The sequence below is a fragment of the Aptenodytes forsteri genome, unplaced genomic scaffold, assembly GCF_000699145.1.
Source record: "Aptenodytes forsteri isolate BGI_AS27 unplaced genomic scaffold, ASM69914v1 Scaffold27, whole genome shotgun sequence".
NCBI lineage: Eukaryota > Metazoa > Chordata > Aves > Sphenisciformes > Spheniscidae > Aptenodytes > Aptenodytes forsteri.
Genome location: NW_008794407.1, coordinates 1,594,207 through 1,605,206, shown reverse-complemented (window position 1 = coordinate 1,605,206; position 11,000 = coordinate 1,594,207). Strand labels below are relative to the sequence as shown.

Below are 11,000 nucleotides of genomic sequence, written 5' to 3'. Positions count from 1 at the left end.
GCGAAATTCCATCCTTTGGGTATGAAGAAAAGAGAGGGGGGGGGGGGGGGGAGAGAAAGAACATATTTTGGAGAGGTTCGGGACAACTGTACAAGTCCCCGTATCAGCTGGGACAGACGTACAGAGACAGAATGAAGCACTTCATAATCTTATTTTCTTTTCTATCAGTCAATTTGAGACAGAGCCATTCCACCTAAAATCTATTAATTAATTCTTGCCAATGGATAAATATGTGGGCCTCTCAATAGATTAAAGGACCCAGATAGCATCAATTGTTATAAACTGCATGTAAGAAAGCCTGCTATGCTGCTGTCTCACTGTGTTTTCCCTAATTCTAAAAGTGGAGGATCCAGAACACTTAAGAGAAAAATAACCGAATGTACAAACACACAGGGAAACTTATCACTATGCCATCAAACACATCAAGTAAAAAACATTCTTTTTTTCCTTTGCTGTCTGCCTCCAAAACACAGGCATTTTTCATCTTTGCAGGTTTCCTTTTCATTCTCTCTCAAACATTCAGGCTGCCTCACTTTAGGTACTGAAATAATGTAATTTAAGTGTAGATCCATGATGCAAAGACAAGAAATAGTTATATGTTCTCCTGAACACTGTGGCTTTACAATTCAAGCAAAGGAGCATATTAAAATACAAAGCAATGCTACTCTTTTCTTATCTGTACACTTTAGAAATTATATGAGTTGGCATAGTAACTTTCATTGAGACTAAACTAAGCATGCAGATGATATGATTTTATCATAGTATGTTTGAACTAGTATTGACAGACAATGTAAATGAATGTTGACAGTACTGTGTAGGCATCTTGTCTGTATGAACCTCTAACTAGTTACATCCTAAATGCTACTCTTTTCTTATCTGTACACTTTAGAAATTATATGAGTTGGCATAGTAACTTTCATTGAGACTAAACTAAGCATGCAGATGATATGATTTTATCATAGTATGTTTGAACTAGTATTGACAGACAATGTAAATGAATGTTGACAGTACTGTGTAGGCATCTTGTCTGTATGAACCTCTAACTAGTTACATCCTAAAAGTGCATCTATTCCTGCTGAAACAAGATATATCACAAGTGAAAAGGTTTGTTATAATACTAAGTAATATATCACAAGTGAAAAGGTTTGTTATAATACTCCTTTAATATAAGAATGTCCAAGAGCCAGGCTTTTCTTTTTCCTGTACTATGGGTACCAGACACCTTGAATGTAATTAGATTAAAAAAAGCAAAGAGACAGGCCTACCTAAAACTCGTAGACTGGCGGAAGATGAAACCGAACCCATATCGTTTGCAGCTATACATGTATAGATACCATCGTCTTCTGCAGTGACGCCAATGATTTTCAGTGAAGCCTCTCCTAAGTCACTGGGAAACACAATGGCATCCGTTAACTTTATATTCATTTTACAGACCTTAAATTATGGAAATCAGACAAAGTTAGATCGACACTGTTAATATTTGTTATTCTCTAGCCCCTATCTCTCTCTGGACAAACATTACTAATGCTGCCCCTGCCATTTCAGAAGCGTCTACCAGAATTTGAGCACTTTGTGTCCATCAAGTCTCTTGGAATGTCCTACAGACTATTAGAAAAACATCCTCACTGACACTCTGTCTCAGCATGTCCTAGGCTCCATTGTGTTTGAAAAATCAAATGGTTCCCCTATTTCTTCCTGCTTCCTCCACTTCCTTCAAATTATGAGAAGCCGTATCGAGACAACCATCCATCGTTGTTCTTTCCGAAAGGCTAGTTTCCATTCCTGACTCCCAGCATATAGAAGCTGATCTAACATCTGTACTTTCAGAACATTCATCCCTTGTAAGAGAGGGCTCCACCTTCAATACAAAAGGCACACCTCACCACAGTTTTGGAGACCTCAGAATCTGGAAGAACGAGGATGGGAGGAAACTGAAGACTTAAGTTTTCCCTCTGCTCCACAGAAAGACCACAGGAAAAGGATTCTGCAGACTCTTCCTTAATCTTTCTCACTGCGCAACCACCCTTTTTGTTTGATGGTTTGTCTTCAAATGGCTACTTAACTGTTCTTCTGTGCAATTCTTGTCTAGTACTTTTTTGACCATCTGCCATGGACATGAACAGCAGATAATTCTATTTGCAGAAGTCTCTTACAAATGTGAATACTTGGCAAGTCCTCCCTACACTTTTCACCTCTAGGCTCAAAACAACACTAACATTGTGTCATTCTTTCACAATAGGGCATATTTTCAAGATTTTCTATCATTCTTATTGTTTTCCTCTGGATTCATCCCAGTTACTGCAAGTCATTTGACTGACTGAACCAAAAACTATTTTTCACGGTCTTCACCACACGATTAATTTCAGGGAAAAAAAATGAATGTAAATTTTAGGAACATAGGAAGATGACCCCCCTCCCCCAGCTCAAAGAACATTTCATGATTATTATTTCTAAAAATCTGTCATTCACAGCCAACATGATTTACTGAATATAATTCTGTAACAGTAATGGATCACAGTGAATTAAACCTAGTGAATCTAACTCTTACTCATCTCTCGTAATGGTCCTGGATGCAGTAGCAGAGCTGCCACAATGCCTCTGTCTCCCATAAAAAAAATTATACCCAGTGAAAAGGAAAAAGCAGCAGGAGGTAAAAAAGAACAGTATAACATGCCATCAAGTTTGCAGGTAAGCTGGGCTATACCATACAACCTCTAAGAAGATGACATACTCTTCTATCTATTATTGAGGAAAGTTTTCACCCACCCCCCCCCTCATTCTGAATTAAGAGCATAATTCATAAACAAGACACTTCTTCGCACTGAAGTTACTCATTAAACAACATTTTCTGTATATAAAAGAATGCATTTTCAGAAAAAAAAAATTTCTAACACACAGTTTCACATTCCAAAATACAGCAATTTCTCTTATTAATCAGATGTTTGAGTTCCCAGTTAGTCTGTTAAGTTCTATCACAGCAAAGCTAAAACCAGACAAAAATGTTAACTTCCGTGCTTCAACAATGAAGACAGTGACATTGCCAGGTCAGTAGGAACCAGAGGCTTTTCTTTGCAAAATACTGTAGTGTGATCTGAAAGCAGTCATTTGCCTCAAAAATGATGGTAATGCTACTAATAGAAATAAGCAATTGGCAGATGGCATGTCACAGCACTGGCATGTCACAACATACTGTTCTGGTTCAAGCACTAGGTAAGCGTGACAGAACCACAACGGCTTCTGCAATAGCTAATCAGAAGTACCAGCCAAATTTTCTTTTGTTTTTAAAAATCAACTGAATATGACATTTCGGTACCCCACCCATACATAGAAGTTACACATCATCTCCGGAAAATCCCAGCTGTGAAATATTTCTGTCTGAGGGCAACCCTATGTTTATGCCTCAAAGCCAAAAGCTATCCTGCACCAAGGGTGCAAATAGAAAATATAACATTTCAGCAGTTCCTGTTGAAAATTACACAAATTACTGTACCTGTACGAAATGCTGTGATGACCGTCATTGCTCAGTGTGTTATGATCAGGACCTTTCCAAGTAACTGAAGCCTTGGGGCGACCACAGACTTTACACCTAAGCACGATGGTCTCTCCTGTCTCACATGTTACCTCACTCAATGGTATTATAAACTCTGGGGGAACTGGAAAAAGAAAATTAATGGCATTAGGTCAATTGAAGTTAATCAATTTGCTTTTCTATTCCTTGCACACTCTCTTTTCTATTAGACAAAGTAGTATGGTACTTTAAATTTCCAAGGTGTATCTATCCCTCTACCCTTGGAGCACATCCGTGGTTAGGCCACTTGATGGGGATCTGCAGGTCTAGTGAATTTTTCTCTGCATGAACTTGGACACAACACTACTGCTATGCCACGGTTAACCCTGAAGCCTACCATGGTGAACCAAACACCCTGTTTATGGCAAGCTGAGGAAACCCTACAATGAAAAGTATTTAAGGACGTCCTCAGCTAGGCTATCTTTACATCCAGCTAAGTTTGCAAAACACCTCACTCATCCACTGAGGCACTGTAGCAGTTTCCCATTTTGCATACAGCTCAAAAAGTTTGGTTCTGTTTATTAAGATAAAAACCCAGTTTGGCTCTGACCCCAGAGGGCCACTATCTTTGTCCTGATTAGCCTCTGCACTGAACAGGCTCTGAATGTTCCCTAGGCTGCAAGGTTAAAAATGAAGCAGGTGGTCTCCAATTCCTGGCCTTGTTATTCTGCAAATTCAGCAAGGCCCAACTTCCATACAGTCTCCATGCAAATGCAGTAGAGTGCAAATCTTTCTGAACACGTCATATCGTCATTGTGTTTTATGTTGTTTTGGACTTGTGAACAAAAATTAGTTCCTTGCATTTTAAAAAATAAATACAACATTTCATTAACTGTCTCCCTTATGCAAAAAGAGCTTATGTATATTTTGATAAAAACCACTTAGTTCCTGACGTAATTCATGTCAAGCAAATTTAAAACAAAGTAAAACATGTTCTAATCAAATTATATTCACTGGGACTTTTAAAATTTAAAGCAACTTACCATCATAAATGTAATTGGGATTGAGAAGCTGGAAAGGAGAAATTAAAGAATTAATGTCCTTATAACTTTATAAGAAATTAAAGAATGGTAGAAAACAAAGTACAGAGATGGTTCAAAGTTAGCTGTACCCATGTCCTGGTTTTGGCTAGGATAGCGTTAATTTTCTTCCTAGTAGCTGGTACAGTGCTGTGTTTTGGATTTAGGATGAGAACAATGTTGATAGCACACCCATGTTTTAGTTGTTGCTAAGCAGTGCTTACACTAGTCAAGGACTTTTCAGCTTCCCATGCTCTACTGACTGAGAAGGCTGGAGGTGCACAAGAAGCTGGGAGGGGGCACAGCCAGGACAGCTGACCCAAACTGGCCCAAGGGACATTCCATACCATGTGACGTCATGCTCAGTACATAAACTGGGGAAAGCTGGCCAGGGGGGCCGCTGCTCGGGGACTGGCTGGACATCAGTTGGTGGGTGGTGAGCAATTGCATTGTGCATCACTTGCTTTGTATATTCTTTATTGCTTATTGCTATTATTATTACAATTTTATTTCAATTATTAAACTGTTTTTATCATGAGTTTTCTCACTTTTACTCTTCCGATTCTCTCCCCCATCCCACCAGGGCGGGGGGGGAGAGTGAGCGAGCAGCTGTGTGGTGCTCAGTTGCCGGCCGAGGTTAAACCATGACAACCCACAAAGATCCAAGAAACATCTGAACACCAGAATTTCTGCACCGCTCTGCTCCTTCTGCAGTATCCTTATGCTATATCACGCTTGCAGGCTCAAAGATTATCTCTTCCCGTTTTCAGACTGGGCAAACACTGTCCATTAAAACCATGGTTGCCTCCAATTCCTTCATGTGAAATTCTGACAGAAGTTACTTTTAAAGAAATCCCAACACAGCTGCTTTTGGAAACTACTACATCTTTGTAACATTTACCTTTACAGAAACCTTGTTGGCAAGTCCTTCTCGGGATTTGCGGTAACCATTTTCTAGCTTGCCTTCCCTTTTGCCGTCTTTATCTTTTTTCTCAGATTTCTTCCTTAAACGGAGTGCTGTGTGCCAAGACGTTGACTTCCTGAATACAGAACATTAAACTTTGATCAATTTTTTTCAACTCCAGGTTATGTGTTATACTCTCTAGTTTCAAAAGGCATTGGAAAAGTATGTCAAAATGTTATTTCATTGTATTAAAGTATACTGAAATGAAGTAAATTAAGTATTCCATAAGGGATGCTACCCTTGGTTAAAACTGTAAGCAAGCTAGTAATATTAGTCTGTAGTTCAGTATTTCTTTAAATTGTTGCTGGAATGGTAAACTTTCTATATGAAAATACAAACTGTCAATCAAACTGAGCAATGATCAGTATGAAATCCGTATCAAAGAGCCTATAGAAGCTTTACATAAAGCTTTACTGCTAAGAGCTTTGATGTAATTTCTCCCATTGCAGATTTGAGAAAGATCTTCCTAGCACAACCAGATATTTTCAATAGGTTTGTGGCTCAAAGAGGAGATCTAGGCATTCTGAAATCTCACTTCACTTGAAACAAACATTTATGACTGTTTTCCTAAACAAAGGTGCCTAGCCTGACAACTCATTTTATTAAATAAACCAGTAACTATTGTTGCTCTTAAATCAGGTATTATTTCATCACTTTTTCCCAGAAGATTGCACTACTACAGCTTTTTAATAAGGAATATGTGCTTCTGGGCTCTTTCGTATATTTTGAAGTTTGCTAAGGGACCTCTCAAGTACTTATTCTGCTTGATGTTCATTTATTTCTCAAAGATCACATCAACTTTTGGTTTAAAAGGTTCAAAGCCTTGTCTAAATTGGAAATTTTTCTTCCCCCTTCCCTTCTACACACATCCAGGCACTCACTTGATGGTTCCATCAGGGTTGTCAATGATGACTGCACTGGTATGCCCCAAGACATAGCCGGGAATCCAGCCCTCGGCTGCGGGGCACTGATCAGTGGCGGCTCTGAACACCAAAAACATGTTCTGTTGGTTGCTGGCTAGAATCTGCACGACCTCTCCTTGGTAGACATTTATCTCATCCTCCTTCACTGCCGTGTAATCGTGTGTCACCAGCATGGTGGAGATATTGCTACTGCTGCTACTTTCACTCTGCAAGTGTCAATTGGAAGCACAAAGAGGGGGAGAAAAAAAGAATCAAGTTTAAAGTTCGTGAAGAAGACAGGCTGTTCTTGGCCTGCTACATTACAACCATTACCTGCATGATCCACGTAAGCTGTAGTCAAAGAAGAGAGCTACAATTTCTCTTTTAGAGCTGCCTGTGTCTATTTATCTTGTGCAAATTAGTTTGATCTTTGAGTACCTTCATGTACAGCTGCTGCAGAAATTTATTCCCATTACTGCTACTAAAGTTTACTTCCTTTAACTAAGAGTCAGTTTATACATAGATCTCAACTGATCTTCCTTTCAAGCTCAGACACTGAACCTTGCATCTTTATCAGGCAACAAAACTACAGTACAGCACATAGGACAGTTTTTCATGGTCTTACAGGTGCAGTTTCAAAATCATAACAGGTCAAGACTTTACCTCATAAAGACCAGAAATTCCAACAACGAAAAATACATATAGTCTTTCCTAGCACTATTTGTCAGATCTCAGACACCAGCCTTCTGCACGCAAAACATGACAAGGTACAAAAGAGCAAAATAGGCTTTTGACAGTGTCTCTCAAAACCTCAAGGCTTGTCCCTGGTTGAATCTGTATGATCAGGTTTGTTCCTTTAAATGCATAGGATGAGGTAAATTACTGAAATAAGAAATTATTCATTTCTTGGGCAAAATAGGCCCACTGAACTATCAGAATAAAGCTGGAAATCTCACTCCTAACTGATTAATGACTATGACAGCTGAGTGTTGTTAGCTGTTTATCATAAACTTTCAACTAGTGTTCGTGAATGTTGTTCGTTTCCTCACCGAGCATTTGCAGAAAGCTAATTATGGCTGATCAGGTGTACATTAAAAGTCATGCTACTTTTCAAAACAAAACACCTTCTCCTGGACACAAATCCACTGGAAATTATTATCTTTTAAAAGTAAGACTCATTTTGTCCATTTGCATGCATTTCTCATATGAGGTTTAATAAACAGAAGTGTGAAATCTATTATCAGACTATGCAACCTATTCCCTGAAATAATTTATTTCCTTCTTGAAACAAGATAAAAACGAAGTGGATGGCCTATTAATGGTGTGGCATGAGGCGTGTATGTGTGTGTGCCTATCTTTTATCTCTGTTCTTGCTTCAGACTGTTTCAGTTCACTATCAGTGAGGGCTCACTATTGCTTAGTAGTAGCTGAGTTGAAGAAGAAAATCAGTACCCAGCTGTAGCTGGAGACTGCTATGGCTTACATAGCATAACCACACGTTAGAACCACGTATGTGCTAGCAGTGAGTGGAAAGCTTGGCACACAGGATTAAAACAGTGTCACCGTTTTTTCTCAAAACTGTCAGATATTTCTCCCCTCACTGTTGAGGAGATACAGCAGTGGTCAGTGGACAGCATGGTACACTGAGCACCTGGAAAACCACGTTCTCTTCCAACCTGCTAATGGCCTTGAACAAGTCACTCCATCTCTTGGTGTCTGTGATTCCCCATGAGTGTTTTGGCTGGCTAGTCTACTGAGAAACCAAGACATTTGGAAAGGAATATTCTCAGATTACTCATTCATAGCATGTGCAGCACATTAATGCTTGGGTTTCCAGTGAGTCTGTACATTTTATTCTAGCTGAACTATTTTATTCAACCGGGTGAGTCAAGTCCATTCTGTCTTTTTTCCCCTATTACCATGATGAAGCAATGCTACCACAGAGAAAGTTCTCATCCTGGATTGTACCTCTACTAAAGGATATTTATGTTTAATTCCAGATGCTCTATTTCCAGTGGGAGAAGTCACTTTGTCTGGCTTGCAGGGCTGTCTGTGTGGTCTTTTCCTATTAGCAAGCCCCTTCCATGATTCAGGCAAACTGGGAATAGTAGAACCAAAAAACCAGCCTCATTTTCAGTCATTGTTTAAGTTAAGATTACAACTTGCTAGATTCTTTTAGCTAGATGAAAACCAACTCTATTCAGAGAAAGCTGTTTTTTTGAATTCCTTCTCTTAGACTTACAGGAGAAGAGGAAGGGAAGGCTGAAGTAGCAAAACCAACCTAAGTCCCAAACCTTGCCCCACACACTATTCCTGAGCATACTGTTTCTTAGCACGCAGCAGAATTTGTATAACTGCAGGACTCACCTTCCTGTAACATAATATTTCTTTTTCATAGTTAAATCTTGAAGGATCATATAAAACTCTGAATATTTCTTATTTTCAACAAGGAGAGATAAATCTTTTAAATAAACAAATGTCTGGTAACCATTAAGTGACAAACGTTCTTGTGAATGTGTTTATATCAGAATTTATTCTCACCACAGAAAGATAGCTTTTTCTTTTGCGTTGCAAGGAAGTAATAATTCTTGCACAGTTAATGTTTTTCTACTTAAAGTTCTGGTGGTCATCACCAACCTCAATCATGGGATTAGAGGAGGATTTATAATCAAAATATAAAAAAAATCCTCCTATATTCCTGAAATACTAGCAAAATCAATTCCTTTTTCTTCTTCTTAGAAGTAACTTTTCCTTAACCATATATGCATGTAAATACACACACAAATGGTTAAATCAAAATAAACCTTCGCAACCCATTTTCTCTAGACTGTTGAATGTGGTGTGAAATCCTGCTAAAGTATGGCCTAGAAATGGGGTTATAAATGAAGAATTATGACCCATCTCAATTACCAAACTAAAAGAAACACAGCTGTGAAGCAGAAGGCATGCATTCAGATATTACGTTTTACAGTAAGATAAAAACAAGCAATGGTGTCTTTACTGAGATAGTCTCAAAATTCAAATTTTGAAAACTCAGTGCCATCCTGTCTCTCCCTCTCTCTTTTTTTAATGGAACAACATCAATTAATGCAAGTCTTCTCTGCATATAAAAAGTACCACCATCTTGATTCACATGCTGTGCAGCAATTGTGAAATACTCCAATTATTCCAGATATTACATTATCATCACGTTTTGCTAGACTGAAGATAAACACAAGACAGAGCTAAACCAGATGAAAAGCTGAAAGAAGATCGGGATAAAAATACGATACATGCAAAGCATATTTTTTTCTTCTGAAGCTATTATAAAAGTAAGTATAAGAACTAAGAAGTCAAGAAAGCTCTGTGTTAAACAGTTCTATAAAGAAATGCATGCATTTAAAATCGTCCGGCAAGTTAGGTGATTTGCAAAATTGGTATTGCATACGATTTGTGAGAGAGCGGAAAAAACAAACGTTCGTGAACACAAGACTTAAAGAGAAAAATCAAATGTGAGTTTAAAAAGAAAGGCACCATAGCCTGCCTACCACATCCACGGCAAGTGCCTTGAAATTTTCGCTATATATTTGCACATGCCCCTGTGATTGCTGTGTTGCATTTCCTGGTGGATGTTATTACAGAGAATGTGGATTCTGTTGATACCCCAGCTTTCCGCACAAACACACCAAGTGCATACTAAAAGGTCGAATCTCCAGATGCCCTAAACCAGTTCTTCTTACAAAGCAGAAAAGACAAGTGGAGCCGCTATTTGATTTGGTTGTAGTAGAAGGAAGATTATTTTAGCTAGGTTTTGTTGGCCTATTTTGAGTGGATTGCAGGAAGCTTCCTTGACCAGACACAGGGTTTAAAAAGAGAATGTTGTACATCAACTAAGGCTGAAAGGCGAGGGGGGAAGAATAAATTAATAAAAAATAAAAATTAAGCAGCCCAGGGAATGTACTGTAGATGTCTCCACGAAGTTAAAACTCAACAGGACAATGGTGGCGGATTTGTGTGTGAAAGGGAAAAAAAGCCCCAAGGCAGTCTGCCAAAATCTCGAAGTCAGATTTAAGTGCTGGCTGCAATGCATACCCCAAGGTGCTCTGGCTGCCACGCTTCAGCATGTTAATTATGTGCCTTCAAATTAGAGACGAAAAAAGCAAGGAGAGCAAGTTAGTAAGTATCAGCCTAGTGATCTATGTTTTCAGCAGAGGCAGAAGTTGCATCTAATGTTAGCAGTTGCTTTTGTGTCTGTATACATACCCATGTTTGTATGTATACATACACAGAGAGGTAGATAATTTTGTTTTTTTTAATGTGCAGAAGATATTCGAACAGTTGATTATTTCAGAGCAGTACAGCACTGGAGAGCCAGAAGTTAGTACGGAGAGTGATGGTAACGCACAGAAAGGGAGCATGGGAAGGTTTTAGAAGAGCTCGCAGGACAGAGGTGCTCCGCTCTTACCCCATTACTCTGGGTGGAGTGAACTGACTGCTCGCTGGTCGAGGAGCATGTGCTCATGCGGTCTGTGTCCTTGCTGTGTGAAGAGTGGCGGTGGGGGTGCGCG

The 11,000-nt window shown here is 39.0% G+C and overlaps 1 protein-coding gene across 1 annotated transcript in view; it reads right to left on the bottom strand.

The window, feature by feature from the left end:
• The window catches only part of TRIO (trio Rho guanine nucleotide exchange factor), a 186,127-nt gene that overhangs the window by 7,371 nt on the left and 167,756 nt on the right, over nucleotides 1–11,000 (bottom strand). The window contains 5 exon segments of the mRNA XM_019474271.1: nucleotides 1,266–1,387; nucleotides 3,491–3,653; nucleotides 4,552–4,579; nucleotides 5,489–5,627; nucleotides 6,433–6,680. Coding sequence (XP_019329816.1) covers nucleotides 1,266–1,387; nucleotides 3,491–3,653; nucleotides 4,552–4,579; nucleotides 5,489–5,627; nucleotides 6,433–6,680 — 700 coding nt within the window.